A 19538-nucleotide genomic window follows, 5' to 3' on the forward strand; every position below is an offset into this window, starting at 1 on the left:
AAAGCAGATTTTTTTTTTTGTTCCCCTATGTTCCTATGTTCCCCTCAATTCCTTTTTGCTAGCTTTTGCTAACAATTTTAGCTTCTATATCAAATAGTAGTAGGGAAAATGAACTATATCAGATAAAAGCAGGGAAAAGGGGGCATCTTTTCTTTTTTATTTAATGGAGAAATTTCTAGTGTTTCCCCATTGCATGTAATGCTAGAGTCCTGTGATTTGTAGCAATATTGGATGGATTTAAAAAGATGTTTTTGTAGTCTATGAATCTGAGATCTTATCATCGAAAAATAAATAATATATAGAGTACTATGTAAAAAGTCATAATTTACAGTTTCCAAAAGGATTCACATCAATGAAGTTTACAAATTTATTATTTGATTTTTGTGATTCAATATTTAATCTTTCTGACTTCTTGCAGTTAATTTTACTTTCCCCTCCCCCCCAATATTTCTTTCTTTGACTTTGTGTAACTGCTGAAAACTGTGACATAGGGTTCTATTTGGGGGCTGCAAGGAAGCAGAGTAGGTGCCAAATCCTGGGAGTCAGGAAGGCTCATCTTCCTGAGTTAAAATGTGGCCTCAGATGTTTACTAGCTGTGTGACTCTGGGCAGGTTTGCCAGTTTCCTCATCTGTCAAATGAGTAGATGAAGGAAATGGCAGACCACTTATGTGATCACAAAGAATTAGACATGACAAAACAACTGAAGCATCACCACCACCAATTCTTCTACTTTAACTTTCTGAGAATCGTATCTGAGAAAGTTAAACATTTTATATTTTATTAGAAGTTGCCTATGTCTATGCTTATTGATACTTGTGGTCCCTGGCAACTCTAAATATTTACTTCTCTACAAGCATTATCTTGGAGAAGTCCTGAGTCTTGGGTCATTCAGAGGGTTAATTCAACCTCTCCATTATTTCATGGCAGTTGCTGCCATCTGCTCCCTGCCAGGATTAAAGGCACTTTGTGGTGGAGTTAAGCTAGTAAACAAAAAAGGGAAGTATAACTCAGATTCAGATGGGGGTCAAGACTCAAGCAGCTTCCAGTGTAGGACTTTTTGGCCCCCCCCCTGCCTCCTGGGTGGGTTAAGGACTCTTTGCTGATACAGCTGTGCCTATGACATTTGGGTGCTGAGTTTCAGGTTGCCCGTTTGCCTCACTTTTGCCATAGCAACTGGATTATGACTTCCCTTCTGAATTAGATCCCCTCTCTTTTTTCTTGAGATGGTATCCCAGCAGCTGGAATACGGGAGCTTCCTGGTGGGGTGATCATTGCTATTCTTTGCGAGGGTTTCCTATCACCTTCCACATTTCTGATATCTAACTTGTCCAAGATATTAGTCACATTCTTCAGGGTGACCTAGTAATGACTTAGTTATTTTTGTCTTCTTTGGAAGGAGATATCTCTGTTTAAGCCACCTTCAGGTTTAGTGCTAAAACTCTGAGCTAGGTGAGCCATTCTTGTCATGGGAAAGCCCCTAGCTCCCTATATTATACACGAATTTATGAAGATCGAAAAAAAAAATTTGCTCTATATAGATAAGAGAATCATCTAGTTTTTTCTCTCCCTTGACTCTTATGAAGTGGAATGATTACTTTTAAATTGTGACTATATATTGCTTTATGCAGTAAATGTTTTCCTGATTGTTTTTATTATGTATTTTGAGTTTTGACAATCAGGAAAATGAATGATTCAAGAGTTATTGAAGGGCCTGCTCTCTGGGTAAGACATTGTATTAGTTAGGTCTTTGGCTATAAAGACAAGTGAAAATGTGCTGGCTTTGAAGAGTTTTGCCAGCTATTAGGAGGTATATACAGAACATATACAACATAGACTTTGGTCAGTATTGGTAGGGAGACTGGAGAGGGAGAGGGAGGGAGGGTTTGAGTATAAAGGGATGAGATGATGAAGAAAATTGAGGAGCTAATTAATAGTCACCTAGGTAGAAGGAGAACCAAGATGGATCATTGTCCTGAAAACCTGGAGAACATTGTCAAATACTACAGAGGACTAGGAAGAGGACTGTGGCAGTTAAGACATAACTCATTATGAGCTGCAGGGGTCTTAAAAACTATAGGGTTGGAGAGGGTGGACTGTCTAAGGAAAGATAAACTTGTCCAGGGTAAAAATGAGGCAGGCCAGCTCCTGTGCCAGTTTGTACAGTGAGATGTTGGGCACAGGCTGAGAAATTTTTTTTTTCAAATTTTTATTATTTTTTATTTTTATAAGAACATTTTGTAGTTTGATTTTTGCAATCCTGAATGTGCCTTGTTGACTCCCAGATAGTTTAATTTTTGGGGGGTGGTGGATTTTTTGGGAATTTACTAGTTTTTGTTATGAATAGAGATATAGATTTTCCTCTGGATTTGTTTTGTACCTTTTTTTTTTTTTTTTTTTTTAATTTCTTTACTATGCTTTGCTTGCCTTCTGTATTCTCACTATCTTGTTTTTCACCTCTCTATAGCCTGCCTATCATAACCTCAGGGAACTTATGCTCTGTTCTGAAGATAACATGCTTATGAACTTAGTGCTTGTCTGTGCACACTTATCCACTAATTTCATTGTAAGCCTTTAAGGATAAGGACTGTGCAACTTTCATCTCTGATCTCTAGGACTCAGCCATGGTTTACTCTTAATTGGTGTTTTCTTGAATACAAAGTTATAAAAACTTTACTTTTCTGTAAATCTAATTTAAAAATAAATTCTGTAATATTTGGTATGTATGGATATCATATAGTTACATACATATTTTCATATTTTGAAAGAACATTTCTCTAGAGTTACACAAACTCTCCCCCTCTCTCCACTTTGCCTAAAATTTTATAGCAACTTTTAAGACTATTTGAAATATTGGGAATTTTCTATATTAAAACTCAGTTTAGGAAATAGTGTTTGAGTGAATTCTTTTTCATCTCTTATTTTGTTTTAATTGCTAATTGGGGAATTCCATATTTTTGATGATGATCTCTGGTATCTAGAAAATAGACAAAATGAGCTTTACTTAAATTAGAAACAGGGTAAATGACTTGGCACAATCTAGTTAGTTTTTCAACGTTTTGAGGGCGACTGATTCATCACATCAACATGTCTTTTTAGATCTCTGCTCTCCTCTATAAGAAACAATTAAAGAATTAATATCCAATCTTTCTATTCCTTGGCTAATATGAGTACTATCATCTGAAATATCATTTAGAATCAGTAAATGTTAATGTGTTCTGATTTTTCATACTACTTATTTCATATCATATTTTATGACCAATGATACCTCAGGATTTATTTAAAAATCCTTTCCCCTTTTTATATATATATCCAGAGGTAGGTTTTATAATAAATATATACCTATTTTTTTCAGAATTATTTTAGTTCTTGAGTTGTCTTTATGCTCTTTTCTTATTATAATGTGCAGTTCTTTGCATGTTCTAATTTGCCATGACGTGGTCAGTGCTGTTTCCTTCCTGTTACTCACAAGCCTGTGCTGGAGATAAGGGTACATTTCAGTACATTTTAAAAAAAAAAATTGAAGACCAGAAAAACACAGTAACTAATTTTTACACCATTTTGTATCTCAGAAGATTTTTTCTTAAGGGCCTGAAGTTCTTTTTGTCTTCTGCTTATTTACAGTAAGGTAAAGAAAACTTAAATATTTAGAATGGACCAGAAAATGACATAAAAATTATTATATCTATAGGACAGGCTGAGCAGGGATGTTTTACTAAGGAAAATGATTCTACTCATGCTCCTTTTAAGTGGGTAATTGACCTCGTTGGTAAAAATGAGGTAGAAGGCATAAATTGATTTTGTATATTATTGCCTTTGTAGCAATTATATATTTGCTGATCAAAGATATTTTAAAATTAAAATATTATGGATATAATGCAATTTTGGGAAAATGTTTATGAAAAACAAGTAAATATTATATGGTTGACTTGATCATACATAGTTTTATAGCTGTAAGGCATCTCAGAGACTAACTAGTCCAAGTCCCTCATTTATGTGCGATCCTTTTCATTGGTAGGTGCCCCTAGAATTGATTTAACTTTTTTTTGGGGGGGGGTAAGGCTTCCTCTTGCTATGTTAATTATTAAATGCTATGTTAAGTGGAAGCTAATAAAGTAACTTGTTTTTGTTTTCAGGGGAAGACATCTAAATGAAGAAAAATAAATCAATAGAAGGCTTCCTTTGTTTATATTAAAAGACTGGAAAACCCAGAAAATTTGTGTTTTTGACACCTGTGATTTGTACAGCAAGTTGAATATTGAAATCTTCATCTGATACTCGAACTTGAAATCTTTTCTCATGAAGGATTAAGGGGAATACTTTATTATGGCTGCTGTTGTACAACAGAACGATCTAGTCTTTGAATTTGCCAGTAACGTCATGGAGGATGAGCAACAGGTATGAGACAGAAAGGAAATTATATTTAATTATCTTTGTCTTCTCTATTTGCATTTTGTAATTTTTTAAATGTGAAATTTAAAAATATGGTTAAAAAACAAAAAGACCAAGTGAAGTTATCAATGAAAGTGAAACTAAAGTGTTTTAGGAACTGCAAACGTTTAATTTTGATATGGGTCATAGGCAGGCGAATTGATTTATTGCCTCAAGTTAGCCATTTTCAGGGTTTGAGATAACATTTTGTAGCAATTAGAAAATTTCAGCCTACATGCTGAGTATTATAAAATACATGTCAGTAAGGTTTAAAAAAAACTATCATGAACTTACATAATGTGTTCTATATAATGTTTATTATTTTATTTTTTATTTTTTAATTAAAGGCTGGGGTTAAGTGACTTGCCCAGGGTCACACAGCTAGGAAGTGTTAAGTGTCTGAGACCAGATTTGAACTTGGGTTCTCCTGAATTCAAGGCTGGTGCTCTATCCACTGCGCCACCTAGCTGCCCCCTTATATAAAATGTTTATTAAAAATGGGCAGTTTGTATAATGCCCCATAATATAATTAAAAGATGAATCCATGTGATTCTGGGCAAGCCATTCAGTCTTTTCTCTGCCTCATTTCCTTATTTGTAGAATAAGGGTTTTTTCAAATTTTTCAAATTTTTTCAAAAATTCTTCTTAGTTCTAACAGGATTATATATTGCTTTGGTGATATGCAAGATATGCAAGTGAATATGTGCCTAAAACGATTTGTTGGCTCTTTAAAAGGCACTGATCATTGAGTTAATATTTTTGTCACACCTCCTCTTTCTCTCTTTCTTCCCCCCATGAATCCATTGAATATGTTTATCTTTTGCACTTTTTTTGGTGTGTGTGGGGAAGCTTGATTTCTGGTGGAATTGGCTGTATTTGGGTCTTTTTATTTACCCTTGTTTTACTTTCTTTTCCCTTAATATAATATTCATTTATCTCGCTTCCCTGGTAGGAACTAATTGTTTTTCTCTCCACATTTTTTTGTTTTTAATCCCCATTATCTGACACAGTGCCCTACATATGGTCAACACTCAGTAAATTTAAATTCCCTATTTTGTGTACATTGGCAGAAAGCTATGGTTTTTGAGAGACGTTCTTAGGAAGAAGAGTCATTTATTTGTGATAGAATTATAGAACTTTGAGACTTAGAGATCAACTTCTTTTTACTGATTAGGAAGCATAATAAGGAATAATTAGTGTTTTCAGTGGTAAAAAAGGAGTAATTGTTTGTGGCAGGATCAGGAAAAAGAGGGTGCTGGTTGTCAAAAAATCTTGGTAGGACAAGGCAACCACCTCAAGATTAGGGTTATATTATCCTTGTTATAAATTAGTATATTCAAGAGTAAGTAAACTATGTGTATTCAGGCTTTTGTTGATTTTCACAGGACCTACTATCATCCATATTTATTTTTGTACTTTTTACTTGTTACATTTAAAACTTGAAAGAAGTTCAGAGGTAGTTTCAATTGTTAACCGGCTCTATGAATAAATCGCCTTTTAGGTAATAGTGAGGTAACGTTTTGCTTATTTTTCTTGTGCTTAGGCAACTTGAATGTTTTTTAATTAAAAAAATTGAAAGTGTCTATCATTTATTAATATTAACTTATTAAAATGTTTTTTACAAAATGAAAAAAAATGTAATTCAGTCTGTACTCAGTTTATCAGTTCTTTCTGGAGGTGCTTAGAATTTTTCATCAATTCTTTGGAATTATCTTGGATCACTGTGTTGATCAGAGTAATTCTTTCTCTATTGATTATTGTTACAATATTGCTGTTACTGTGTACAATGTTCTCCTTGTTCTGCTCACTTTTCTTTGCATCAGTTTTTCCCAAATGTTTTGAAACCATCCCTTTCTTAATTTCTTATAAGCACAATAATATTCCATTAAAATTATATACCACAACTTGTTCAGTCTTTCACAAATTAAATGGTATCTCTTCAATTTCCACTATAAAGGCAGATAGACAATTTGGTTAAGCTGGTCCTACTTCCAGGGACTTGATAGCCTAGTAAAATAGAATAGGTACTGTGTCTTGAGGACCAGAATCAGATCTTTGGTCCAGTTCCTTAAACTGTCTGAAATATATGTATGTAAACTGAGTAATTTTGGAATTAATGCTATTAAAGGTTTCTTCTAGATGGGGGCATAGAATCAGCAGGCATGGTACTAAGCATTTTACCAATAATCTATAATCTGTAGTCTAAATCTATGACCTGAAAATGCATCTGTCAGCTCAGTAAAAATTTTTGACAAATTTTAAGTTGAATTAAATTCCCAAAGTTCTATTAAGATAACACTGAAAGACTTGAAAATTTACAGAAATATACAGAAAACTGGTACTAACTGCTCCCTGCAATGAGAAATTACTGCTTCATAGCTTTCTCTTTCTAGAATAATATCCAAAACAGGTCTGTTCTTAAAATTGTGTGCTCTACAAAATACACACATATCAGTAATATAGTTCTCTATGGGAATGATGTTAATTGGGTTTTGTGGGCCTCCATTATTGTGTTTTTATTTATTTTATTTGTTTAGTTATTTTGGTCATGTCTGATTCATGACCTCATTTGAGGTTTTCTTGCCAAAGGTGTCAGAGTAAAGTGCCAGTTTCCTACTCTAGCTCATTTTACATAGGAGGAAGCTGAGGTAAATGGGGTTAAGGGACTTATTCAGGGTCATGCAGCTTGAGGTGTCTGAGGTCAGATTTGAACTCTGATCTCTGTCTCTCCCTCATTTCTTTCTCTGCCCCTTTCTTCTCTCTCTCTCTCTCTCTCTCTCTCTCTCTCTCTCTCTCTCTCTCTCTCTCTCTCTCTCTCTCTCTCTCTCCCTCATTCCCTTCCTCCTTCCCACCCTTTCTCCTTCTCCCTCCCTCTCTGTCTCTAGCCCTCCCTCTTCCCCTCTCTATTTCTCTCTCTCCCTCCCCTCTCCATTAACTTCTGTTCACTCTTAGATAAAGTGGGAGCTTCAATGTTTGACATTGTAACAATTTCATACCAAAACTACTTATCCAGATCTCTTAGATGTTATTTCCCACAATCTGCTCCAGATTGCTTGGCTGTTGATCCTGGATGACACTACATGCCCCACTCAGGTCAAAGGCCACGGTTCATGAAATGTTTCCCACACCCCCAACTGAGAGGGCACCTATGCCCCCACCCCCTTTTGTAGTGAGTGAGTGAGTGAGTGTGTGTGTGTGTGTGTGTGTGTGTGTGTGTGTGTGTGTGCGCGCCTGCGCGTGCCCGTGAGGGAGGGGAAGGGAGGGGAGGAGGGGAGGGAGGAAGGGCTTTGTACAAATAGTTGCATGGATGCTTGTATGCTGTCTTGCCCTTTAGAATGTAAACTCCTTGAGGGCAACGACTGTTTCACTTTAATGTTTGTATCTCTGGCACTAATGCCATAGTGCCTGAAAGTTCCGAAGGTATTAATAAATGCTTATTTATAAGCAGTAGAATGTCTTGTTGGTATTTGCAATCCCTGCAGGAAGATTCAACAACTTTTCCATTCCTCGTGTATGTGTAGAAGATAGGAGTAAATAGTTCAATACTGAAAAAGATCTAATACATAAAAATGAGATGTGTTATCTCAAGCATGATAAAGTGACTCCCAAAGCCCCAAGTTGGGCATTAATAAGTTTGTATCTGACTTTGTTTTCCTTCTTTACTTCCAAGTGTTTTGTAGCTCTTTTATGGGTGTATGCCTTTGTCCTTTTTTGTTTAGTTATTCTTCAGTGCCTTGCTTTGGGTAAACCAGCATTTCTGGCCTAGCTGAGAACTCTTGAGGCTGAGATTGTTTCCCAGGCCCACTCTCTTCTCCCTTTCCCTCCCTTACTGGGCAGGGGTCAGTCCAGGATTTGTTTGGTGAGAGGCTCTTTAGGTTGTCCTGGATCGAGCCTGAATGCAACCTCAGCCCCTGGAGCTCTGGCTGCTCAGGATCTCTAGATCCCCTTCTTTCTAATTCACCCCCCTCTTACTCTCCTCTCCCCCCCACCCCCCCACCTTTGATTCACTTATCAGAGTCTGTCTTGTTGGTAGTTAAGTGATGAGCGGAAGATTATGCTGGGGGAGGAATCCTGCGAATGGGGCCAAACTTATTTAGTGGAGACATCCCAGAGCTATAAGATTGTAGAGTTAGAGCTGAAAAGGATGTTAGAAGTCATTTAGCTCCATGTCTTACTACCCTGATAGAAGGCTTCGGAGCCTGGGAAGATGAAGAACTAGATTTGAGTTAATATTTGGACTAAGATTTGGCAGAAAGAATGTAGAGATGAAGAAGCTTGACCCCTCTTAATATTAAAAGCCACTCCTTATGTTAGGATCATTCCTTTATAACTTTCTGAAGTACCAGTAAGTTGAATTTCAAATTTAATTCCACTTAGTAAATCAACTTCTTTTTAATTAATATTCAATATTCCATAGAGTAATTAGTTGATGAGATTTTTTTAATTGAGGGAAGAAATGAGGGGTCATTTAAAACTGAGAGGGCTCCTTAGTTAACAGTATAGGAGATTAAGCACAGAAGCAAGATCTTCCAGCTATAGGTAGTAGAAGAGGTGGATAGAAGGATGCTGAAAACAAACTCCTGTTTACTTACATTTAGTCTTGAAAAGTCTGCAGTCCGCTAGAGATAGATTGTAATTTTTTTATTTTCTTTTAACTCATCTGAATTGGCATTAGTAGTGTTGCTAATATCAGAAAGGATGAAGTCATTTTCCAGTAAGGCAGAAAATCTTGTAAATTTTGTTTATTTAGTCTTTGGATATGGTGAACATTAAAACAGGTAATGAGTGCTGCTGATTTCAAACTTGAGGCCAGCTGCAGCAACTGGAAAAACAGATTAGATGCATCAAGCCACTGGGAAGTGAGAATAATGAGTCTTAATTTGACATTTTATCATGAGTTTTTGTTACTAATTCCTACCCTCTCACAGATTACTTTAAAAATACATACTACTGCGAGTTTGTCTGAACTCCCAATTCTGGTGTTTCCCTCTTTTACTTATGTCTTATTTATCCTGTACATAACTTATTTATTCATATTTGTTGTCTCATCCATTAGATGGTGACTTCTTGAAATCAAGTACTGGGTTTTTTTGCCTGTGTCCTTGGCACTTACCTGGCACATTACTAAGTGCTTAATAAATGTTTGTTGACTGACTTGCTGCATTGGGCAAGAAAAAGACCAGAGTAAATGCCATGTGCTTTGAATAAAAGGAACTGAAAAGCTTATGGAAACTCCATCCCTCAATACATATTCTCTGTTATTCTTTTATGAGGGAGAGAGATGACAGATAAGTTGGTATAAACCATTTACTTGGAAGGAAACCATTATTTTAAAGAATTAGTAAAGTTTCAGTTTACTTTCTTCCACCCTTGGAAGTTTTATTCAAATGAGAATTATTTTGTTCAAAGAGAATTAATTGATAATGATTACAGATTCCCCTGTAACCTTAATAATAAAAAGTGATTTTGCTATTATGTTCAAGAGTTCCAGTGCATTTTTATTTTTTATGCTTTATTATTCTAATTATTTGGAAATTCTTGTTCATCTCCTTTCCCTTTTTCTCTCCAATAGTGCCATAGTGTGGTGGGTACTCAGTACTGTATGAGTAAATTCAGAGGCTATCGTATTCAGGAATTAGCTGCAAAATTGATTATAAATGTAGTGTATGTCTTGCTTTTGCAAAGTCATTTCACATGGTGGTATCTTTTTGTATGAAATAGAGAAATGTACCTTGGATGATTAGAATTGAATAGTTCTATAACCTGATTGAACAACTATACATAAAGCATTTATTATAAATACTTAAAATAATGTTAGTCTGAAGAGTGGTCTCTTAGTGTGCTGCAGGTTTCTTGGTCCTACCTATTCAGTATGATTTAATTAAGTCCCTCCTGTGTGCACCTAACATCAGGTGCCGGGGAGATACAAAAATACCTGAATTCACTTCCTGCCCTAAGAAACCCTACAGCTTATGGGGCTACATCCCATATAAAAATATGCTCCAGAAGGTATGGTTGACACATAATTGAGAAGACAATAGAGAACAAATATATTATGACAAAGTTATGATTGAGAAGGCTTTCTGTGAGTTTTAGAACTAAGCTGATACCAATATTATTTCTTTATTCCTGTCATGTTTCAAGTGCTATGTTTAGATTTTAAATATATCAGCATAGGATGAAAAAGATAGCTTCTATGGAAGACCATCATGATTTTAAATGATCACAAGTTCAATATTTTTTCTCTTAGCAACTTCTACTATATACTTCCCTTTAATGTTCTTCCATATCACAACCCTTCAATTTTTTTTTTTTTTTTTTTTTTAAATAACTGTCCTGTGTCTATCCCTGATCTACAACCTAAATATCTCCAGCTCCTTCTATCAGGCTTTGTCAGACAATAGGATCCTAATAAAAGTTTATTAGGCATTAAACTATATTAGTAAGATGTTTCCAGTAGATGTTTAATAGTTGTTTTGGGGGAAATAATAGTGGGCAATTGAGACCTTGCTAAGATCCCTTCCAAATTGCAAATTCTATGAGTTATAGTGTCTTTTCTACTATAACATGAATTTCCCCATATTTTATAGCATCCATATATGTGTGTGTGTGTGTGTGTGTGTGTGTGTATGTATGTATGTAGAATGATTGTGAATAGAGAATAGTGAACAATTGAGAATGGTATAACTCCCTTTTTTCTGATTTCCTTCCACTTTTCTTAATTTTCTGACCTGAGAACAGCTGACGTGGTTCTTAGATTGAAAAGTCATGTCAGTTTTAGTTTTAATTAATCAGGCAGCTTGGGTGTCACTAGGGCAGCACTCCCCTTTAATATTGCATTGCTTATCATCTTGTGCTTAATTAGCTTAACATGATTGAGTTCCTTCTATCACCATTTTGGTAACATCCTTTATGAGGTTGTTTATTTCATGGAGTTATTGTGAGATAACTAAATTACTTCCTTCAGGTACCTGCCTCATTTTACTTCCTACTTAATAAAATTACAGATAAAGTTCTTGTCCTAGACCTCTTTGCTAAAGCATGAGGTTTTTTTTTTAATTGTAAATTTACATCGGTTAATAAAACTATATGCAATATATACAAAATAAAAAAGTAATTGGATGGGACTGGAGGAGCACAAGACCCTCTGGGGTAGGTCAGAGAAGGTGGCACATGAGGTGAATTTGGATTTGGAAGGGAATGGAGACCAGGTGAGTTTGCATTCCAGGCCCAGAAGGGAGGCAGTGCAAAGGCATGGAGAAGATGGGGTCAGCCTGGCTCCTTGATTGGACTGTGTAGTGTGTAAGGGGGATAAGACTGGAAGGGCAGATTGGGACCAGTTGGTTTTTTTTTAAATGACAAAAAGGAGGGAGTATAGAAAAACTGTTGGAGTGAATTAGGATAATGACAGGATCAGCTTTGTTGTTGTTTGGAAGGTAGATTAGAGGGGGAATACAAGAGGTAGGGAGGACAATGTGGAGAGTATCCAACTAGTCCTAAAGTTCATAACAAAGTAGGAGGGAAGATGAAGGCTTGAACCAAGAGTGAGTGGAATGATGAGAGAAGCTATCAGTAACTGAATAAAGAGTAAACGTTCTCTTCAGGTTAAGAACTGGGAAGACCAAAAGAATATTGTAACCATGGTTAAAATTGGGATGGCTTAAGAGACAAGTGTTCTGCAGTCAGGGATACAATGACCTTTTTTTTTTTTTTTTTTTTTTTTAAACATGTTGAGTTTGAGATGCCTATGTGGTTTGAAATTCCTAGCAGGCAGTTGGTGCTTTCAGGGGAGGATTAAGGTCTGGATAAAGATTGAGAGTCATCTGGGAAGAGGTTTCTATCCAAGAGAGTCATGGAAGCCACCAAGTGAGAGACTGGAGGGAGAATTCTGAGGGCCTTGGAAGCTCAGAGTTTTGAAGTGTAACACTAGGTTGGTGTGATGATCTAGAGAAGGTATCCTGCAAGTAGGAGTCAGGACATGACATGCAACCCCATGGAGGAGAGGTCCTAACATTCAGCATCATAGGAATATCATTACAGCATCCAAAACAACTTAGTGCATGCACTTTAGTACCCATTTGGAGTGTAAGGAATAAAGTCTTGACCTTTTGACCAGTAGACATTTTGCCCTTCTGTGTGAGGCTATTTTCCTTCCTTTCCACTCCCTTTCAAAAAAAAAGTCAGCCACGTGGTAATTGTCCTGTAGGCCTTTTTTCCTGTGTGATTATTGTGAGAGACGAAAATAGGGACTTGGAGCAGTGTTTTCAGAATTGATGAGGATACTTCTCTTCTGTTTGGCACATTCTCTGTTAATTTATAGCCATTAGCAACTGAAAGGTTAATATAGTCCTACAATCAGTGTCAAAGTCAGAACTTAAATTTCTGTCTTGCCTCCAAAGACAGCACTCTGTCCATAGTGACTTAGGGAAAAACAATGATTTGATCTTTTATTTTAAGGAAAATTTTTATTTTAAAAATAGTGGAAATAATAGATTTGTGTGTAGTTTTTTGCTTTCAGTTGCTTCTAACTGGACATTCCTTCTTGTTCCTGGTTACTCCCTCTTTTTTTTCTCTTCATCTATATCCTATGGCTGGAAACATCTTACTAATATACTTTAATGCCTAATAAACTTTTATTAGGATCCTATTGTCTGACAAAGCCTGATAGAAGGAGCTGGAGATATTTAGGTTGTAGATCAGGGATAGACACAGGACAGTTATTTAAAAAAAAATTGAAGGGTTGTGATATGGAAGAACATTAAAGGGAAGTATATAGTAGAAGTTGCTAAGAGAAAAAAAATTTTTAGTTCTGAATTCTGTCTTGTAATCTCAGGAAAGGTAAGTAGTAATTCTATCTGCTTTCTCTTGAAAAGGGAGAGGGTGAGCAGTGGTTGGACTAAGTGGTCCTTTCAGCTGTCTTTCTGTATTTCTAGTAGATAGGCACTGAAATATTGCTTTTTGTTGACTACATATGTGGGCTATAAAATCCCCCAAATTTCCTTCCTGGTAAAATAGAAAATGCTCAGAGGGAACCTCAGTTAATTGACAGTAATACTCCTGCTGAAAGTAATGAATGTGATCTTTAAAAGGATTTGGGCAGTTTGTGGTTATGAAAGTAATTTTCTGCATGAAGGAAACTGTCTAAAAACTGCGTTTTTCTTTCTTTCTTTTTTTAACCCCTGGAAACTTATGGCATTCTTTCCATTCTTCTTTCTCTCCCCCAAAAACAAAATAAAAGAACCCTCCTACCCCATACAAAACCAAAACATGGTCATAGAAGAGCTAGAGACTGTACAATATTAATAATGATCATAGCTAATAAACTGTATGTTATAGCTTGATCGTACTTCTTCTGAAAAGACTTTTGTTTCTATTACATAGGAATGCCAGCCCTTGAATTCTGGCTGTGATGAAGATAAGGAAAACCTTGTAAGTCCAACATTCTAGTCATTAGATACTGAATAAGCTAAGTTTTATATACTGGGTTTCCATTATGATAACACAGTGAAAAGAATCATATGCTGTTTTCATTGGTAACAATGAGCTAAAATATGATTAATGAGAAGTTTCTGATTTTTAGAGAAAAGCTGTTATTTTATAATTGTTTAAGGTGTGTGGCACTAAGTAGTCTATCAAAACTGGACATTATAATTTGAAGAGATACAAAGAATACAAAGCTCCTCAAAAAAGGAGTCTATATTTTTAAGTAGTTTGTAATTAATTGTTTGCACTTTAAGAGAAAGCCTGGATAAATAGTTGCTTCCTTTAAGTTGCTTTATAAAGAATACTGACAGGATGTTACACAACTTTCACATACCAGATTGAACCCTGTTGCTAGAGAAATTGGGCAAAACCTAACAAGTTATTTGGTCAGCTCTCAAGCATTTTTATTTCCACATGTTTGGGGAACAAATTTATTTACTCAGTGAAGTTGGAAGGGGGTCATGCATAGTTTCTTGAAAATTCTCTCAGAGCCTGTGCTGGATTGAATCAGGGAACAAAAGCACTCCACAATTCCTATTGCTTAACTGATTTTTCACTTTGTCTTAAAAAGTTTTTAATTTGTTATCATTGATTTTTATATATGACAAAGAAAACTGGTTTAGCCTGCAATTTGAGTGAAACACTAAATTATTGTTTAATTTCATGTTAAATTCCTCTTTATTATGTTTAGAAAGTATCTTTTAATTTAGTAACAGTAAGCAATCTGATATAGGTTATACATGTGCAATCATGTAAAATATTTTTACATTAGTTGTTTTGTGTAAGACTCAAATAAGAGAGAGAGAAATATACTTGTCTGCTTCATACAACAATCAGTTCTTTGGAGGCAGATAGCATTTTTTATGAGTCATTTGGGACTGTCTTGGATCATTGTATTGCTGAGAATAGTTAAATCATTCACTGTTCTTCATTGTACAATATTGTTTTACTATGTGTAATCTGATTCATCTAACTTCACTTTATATCAGTTTCCAGGTTTTTCAGAAATCATCCTGCTTTTTCAGTTATAGCACAAGAAGTTCATTACAATCATGTACTACAATTTGTTCATTCCTCAATTTCCAGTTCTTTAGTTACCACAAAAAGAGCCGCTATAAATATTACAAAATTACAAATAGTGTTCTCTCTTGCTTCCCAACTCTTACCTCCCCTTCCCCCTTTTAAAAAACTTCTGGGATAAAGACCTAGAAGTAGTATTGATCAGAGGTATGTACAGTTTTAGAATCCTAGTTCTAAATTGCTCTCCAGAATGGCTGGATCACTTCGCAACTCCAACAAACAGTATATTAGTATCTCACTTTTCCCACATTCTTAGCATTTGTTTATCCTTTTACCTTTCCTTTCATATTAGCCAATATGATGGCTATGAGTACTGTCAAATGTTTTATAAGGGCAGAAGTTAGTTGTTTTGGGGGAAAAATTAAGTTTTGGAATTTTAAAAAAAATCTGGTTTTGTGATTTAAACTAAACTAATGGTATAGAACAATGATATCAATCTATATAAACAGCATATTGACTTAGAAAACCTCAAAGTAATATTATCTGAGTTTTATTTTTACTTATTTAGTTAAATAAGGTCCTATTACAATTTAATCTGCTTCTGCCTACAGTTAATTGCCTCTGGTGACTCATATCTGTGATTAATAGACAATTCTTATAGACTTTTCCAAATTTAGGACACTGAAATGCCAAGTGACTTGCCTTTATTCACATAGCTAGAATACATTAGTGACCAGGTCTTAACTCTACTTCTGCCCTTTCTTTTTTTTTTTTTTTTTTTTTTTTTTCTTTTTCATTGCATTGGGTTTCTTCTTGAGTTTGGGAATTATAAACATAAACAGAATTTCAATGTTATTTGAAATTTGTCTGTTGCAAAATGTTAATCCCAGGCTTGTTTCTCCTCCCCCCCACCCCTGCCATTTCCTTTTACTTTCACCAGATTTATGTTTCAGAAATTCTAGTTGTAATAATACGTTAAGCCAAACGTAATTGTTGAGTAGATAAATCTGCCATTGTTGCAAAACAAAAACTACTATTCTCCCTTCCCTTCCCCCTCTCCAAACTCACCTCCTCCTCACTCCATTGTGTTGCAAAATAACTGATATGATTGTGGCAGTGCATGTTCCCTTGTATCTGAATTTAAGTCTTAGGAGTTAAAGCTGAGAAAGGGACTTTATAGTTTAATTCTGGCCTCCTCATTTCACGCATGAGGAAACTGAAGTCTAGAGTGAACACAAATAATCATATCCCTTCTACTTTACAACTTTACCTATCTTAATTTGCATTTATCACTAATTGGCACAAGAAATTAGAAGAAAGTTTTGGGAGTTTTTACGGAAGCCAGAAGAGCCTATGACTAAATACTTAGTCTAATTTTTACAATAAGGTAATTACCCTAGGAAAGAAAAAGAAAAAAATTAATACTTCTTTGGGTACAGTTAATGGATTTTCCAGTTGCGCGGGGTAGGGGTGGGGATGGATTAGAACTCCTAATTTTGGGCATTTTGAAAGGGATAACCATAGATTTAGATGTAGCAGGAACTTTAGAAGCTTTTTACTATATGTCAGCACTGTGGGAAGTGAAAGTAAAAAAAGAGTCAGTAAACATTGTCTCTTTTTATGTGCCAGGCACTATGCTAAGCACTGGAGATACAAAAAGAAGCAAAAGACAAAGACAATTTTAAAGGATCTAATCTACATCTATAATCTAATAAGGGAAACAACACATAAACACATTTCAAAACAAAGATAAATGGGAAATAATTAACAGAGGAAAGGCACTGGAATTAAGGAGGGATAGAGAAGGTTTCTTGTAGAAAGTGGGATTTTAGTTGCGACTGAAAGGAGCAAAATTGAGGAAGGAGAGTCCCAGGCACCGAGGACATCAGAGAAAATGCTCCGTGCAGAGAGAGTTTTTTGATAGAACAGCCACTGGTCTCAGAAGTCTTTGTGCAGTAGGAAAGTTGTAAGACTGCAAAGTTGGGGGGGAGGGAAGGGCTGGGCTAGGACGCTTCATATTGCCCCGAGGCAATAGGGAGCCACTGGTGTCTATTGAGTGATCAGATTTGTACTGGAGGATGGATTGGAATGGGAGAGGCTTGAGTCAAGCCCGCCCACCAGCAGCAGCCCAGGCTGGAACTTGAGGCGGCTGGGCATTGTAGAGAGATGGCACACATTTGGGAATTAATCTGAATTTAGGCAAGAATCATCATCTCTGTGTCTGTTGGCTGTAGTCCTGACTCACAACGATGTTGAGGTAGCTTCTAGAGGACAAATACTGGAATACTTATCTCTACTACCCTGAAATTTCAGAAGTGTCTTGTATAAGCAGAAAAAAGAGACGAATGAAAGACTTCAAGGGAAATTTTAGTTGTCCTGTTTCTAGATGATTCTTTATTATAATAATTGTGACATAGGCTGGACAAAAACTGATAATAGAAGCCTCAGAAAAGGTGACCTAGGAAAGATGGGATAAAAAGGGTCTCATTTTTTCTTTTTTCTCCTCCATCTAGGACAGAAAAGAGGAGACAACAAAACATCTTCATAAATATCCTTAGATTATAATGATAGTTCACATCAAATCTAAGTGCAAAATAGGGTCTTGTCAGGACTAGGCTAACAAAATTGCAGAACCTAACTTTTGTGGAATTGTAAATAATGATGGAGGGTATCTTTGCTTAGTCATTGAAATATTGAGCAAATGCTATAAGATTTAAAAGCATTTCTGTTTTCTTATATTTAAAGAAGAAAATTACCTTTCAACTTGGGAGACACTATAGTATAGTGCAAAGAGTCTTGGATTCAGGTAGATAATCCCCAAGTTTGAGTACTGGATCTAATTCTTTGTGGAATAAATGAGGTTAATTAATTGTCATAGACTAGGAATCGGCATCTTTAACTTTTCTTGATATTTGTTAATGACAGCAAAGGGTAAACAGTAGTCACACTAAGTCTAAATAGAATTCACAGAACTGCAGAATCTCAGAGCTAGAAGGGACCTCAGAGGCCTCTAGCTAATGCCTATCTATCCAGAATTTGCTTAAGACTTCTGCCATCTTTGACTTTCTCATGGTGCTTTTAGAAAGTTTAGTTAAATTGTTATTATAATAAGCCAAATGCTGTATCACCCAGTATATGGCCGGAGGGTGGGTGGGTGGATCAGGATGCAGCCTCCAAATGCAAAACCTTCAAGTTGTTGAAGATAGCTAACAAATCCCAGTTCATCTTTTTAAATATTTAAGAGATGTATCTCCTTCATATTCCATGAGCTCAAGGGTCCTCACCATCTTGTATATATTCCATTTTAACAAGGCCATTCCTCAGATGTGGCATCCAAAGCAGAACACAGTATTTCAAATGTGATTTGATGCCCATCCTACTAGTAACTGGATTATTATTTCCTTTATCCTGGAAATTTGTGCCACATAATGTGATCTGAGATTGTATTTGCCTATTGGGCTACTACATCTCATTTGACTCAAGTTGAGGTTTGCATGCTAAATCTTTTTTAGACTAATGCACACAGCTTCCCCTTCCCCATTTTGTACTAGTGAAGTTGACTTTGTTTTTACTAGGAGTATTTTTGTTGTTGTTTGGTCATCTAGGCTTATAATTGCATTGATGTTGAGCGCTTCTGATGTTCCTCTGATGTTGTTCAGGTTTTGTTTTTTTGTTTTTTGTTTTTTGTTTTTAGTCATATCTGGTTCTAATTGGGATTTCCTGGCAAAGACACTGGAGTAATTTATTTCTACTCCAGCTTTTTTTTTTTTTTTTTTTTTTTTTTTTTTTTTTTTTTACAGATGAACAAACTGAGGCAAACAGGGCCAAACATCCAATCTGAGGCTGTATTTGAACTCAGGAAGAAGAGCCTCCTTGACTCTTGGCTCAGCATTCTAGCCACTGTGCCACCTAATTGCCCTGCCTCTGACTTGACAGAACCGTAATGCATTTTTTTTCTTTGCCTTTAAAAAATTTTGTTAATGCAATTTATATAGTCTTAGGTGGTTGTCTGAGGCATTAATGTCAGAGGTAGGATTTAAATCCAGGACTTGCCTCCTGAAGTTTAAGGCTTGAAATTTAATGGGTATATTGTTTAATGTCATGCTCTAGCACAATGTTCTTTATTTAATTTAATTTTTTTTTATATAATAGTAGCCTTTTATTTTTAAAAATACATGCAAAGATAGTTTTCACCATTCATCCTTGCAAAACCCTATGTTGTTCCAAGTTTTTCTCCCTTCCCCCCACTCCCTTACCCTAGATGGCAAGTAATCCAATATAGGCTAACCATATGTCATTCTTCTAAATATTTCCACCTTATACTGTATAAGAAAAATAAGAATGAAAAGGGAAAAAAGTGAGAAAGGAAAAAAAAAAAAACAACAAAAAAGTGAAAATACTATGTTGTGATCCACACTCAGTCTCCACAGTCCTCTCTCTGGATACAGATGCCAGTTTTTATCATGAGTCTATTGAGATTGCCTTAAATCAGTGTATTGTTGAGAAGAGCTGCATCTATCACAGTTGATTATCACATAATTTTGTTGTTGCTGTGTACAATGTTCTCTTGGTTCTACTCACTTTACTCAGCATCAGTTCATCTAAG

General features: G+C 35.6%; 1 protein-coding gene across 5 annotated transcripts in view; it reads left to right on the forward strand.

Annotated features, from left to right (window-relative positions):
- ELF1 (E74 like ETS transcription factor 1) overlaps positions 1-19538 on the forward strand; it is a 110163-nt gene that overhangs the window by 67388 nt on the left and 23237 nt on the right. For 3 of the 5 annotated variants that reach the window (XM_074299200.1, XM_074299201.1, XM_074299197.1), the window contains 2 exons: positions 4135-4396; positions 13811-13858. In XM_074299200.1, the coding sequence (XP_074155301.1) occupies positions 4325-4396; positions 13811-13858 (120 nt within the window). In that variant the 5' untranslated portion in view covers positions 4135-4324. The remainder of the gene's footprint in view (positions 1-4134; positions 4397-13810; positions 13859-19538) is intronic. The other 2 variants (XM_074299199.1, XM_074299198.1) reach the window with 1 other exon arrangement.

The sequence above is a fragment of the Sminthopsis crassicaudata genome, chromosome 3, assembly GCF_048593235.1.
Source record: "Sminthopsis crassicaudata isolate SCR6 chromosome 3, ASM4859323v1, whole genome shotgun sequence".
Classification (NCBI taxonomy): Eukaryota; Metazoa; Chordata; class Mammalia; order Dasyuromorphia; family Dasyuridae; genus Sminthopsis; species Sminthopsis crassicaudata.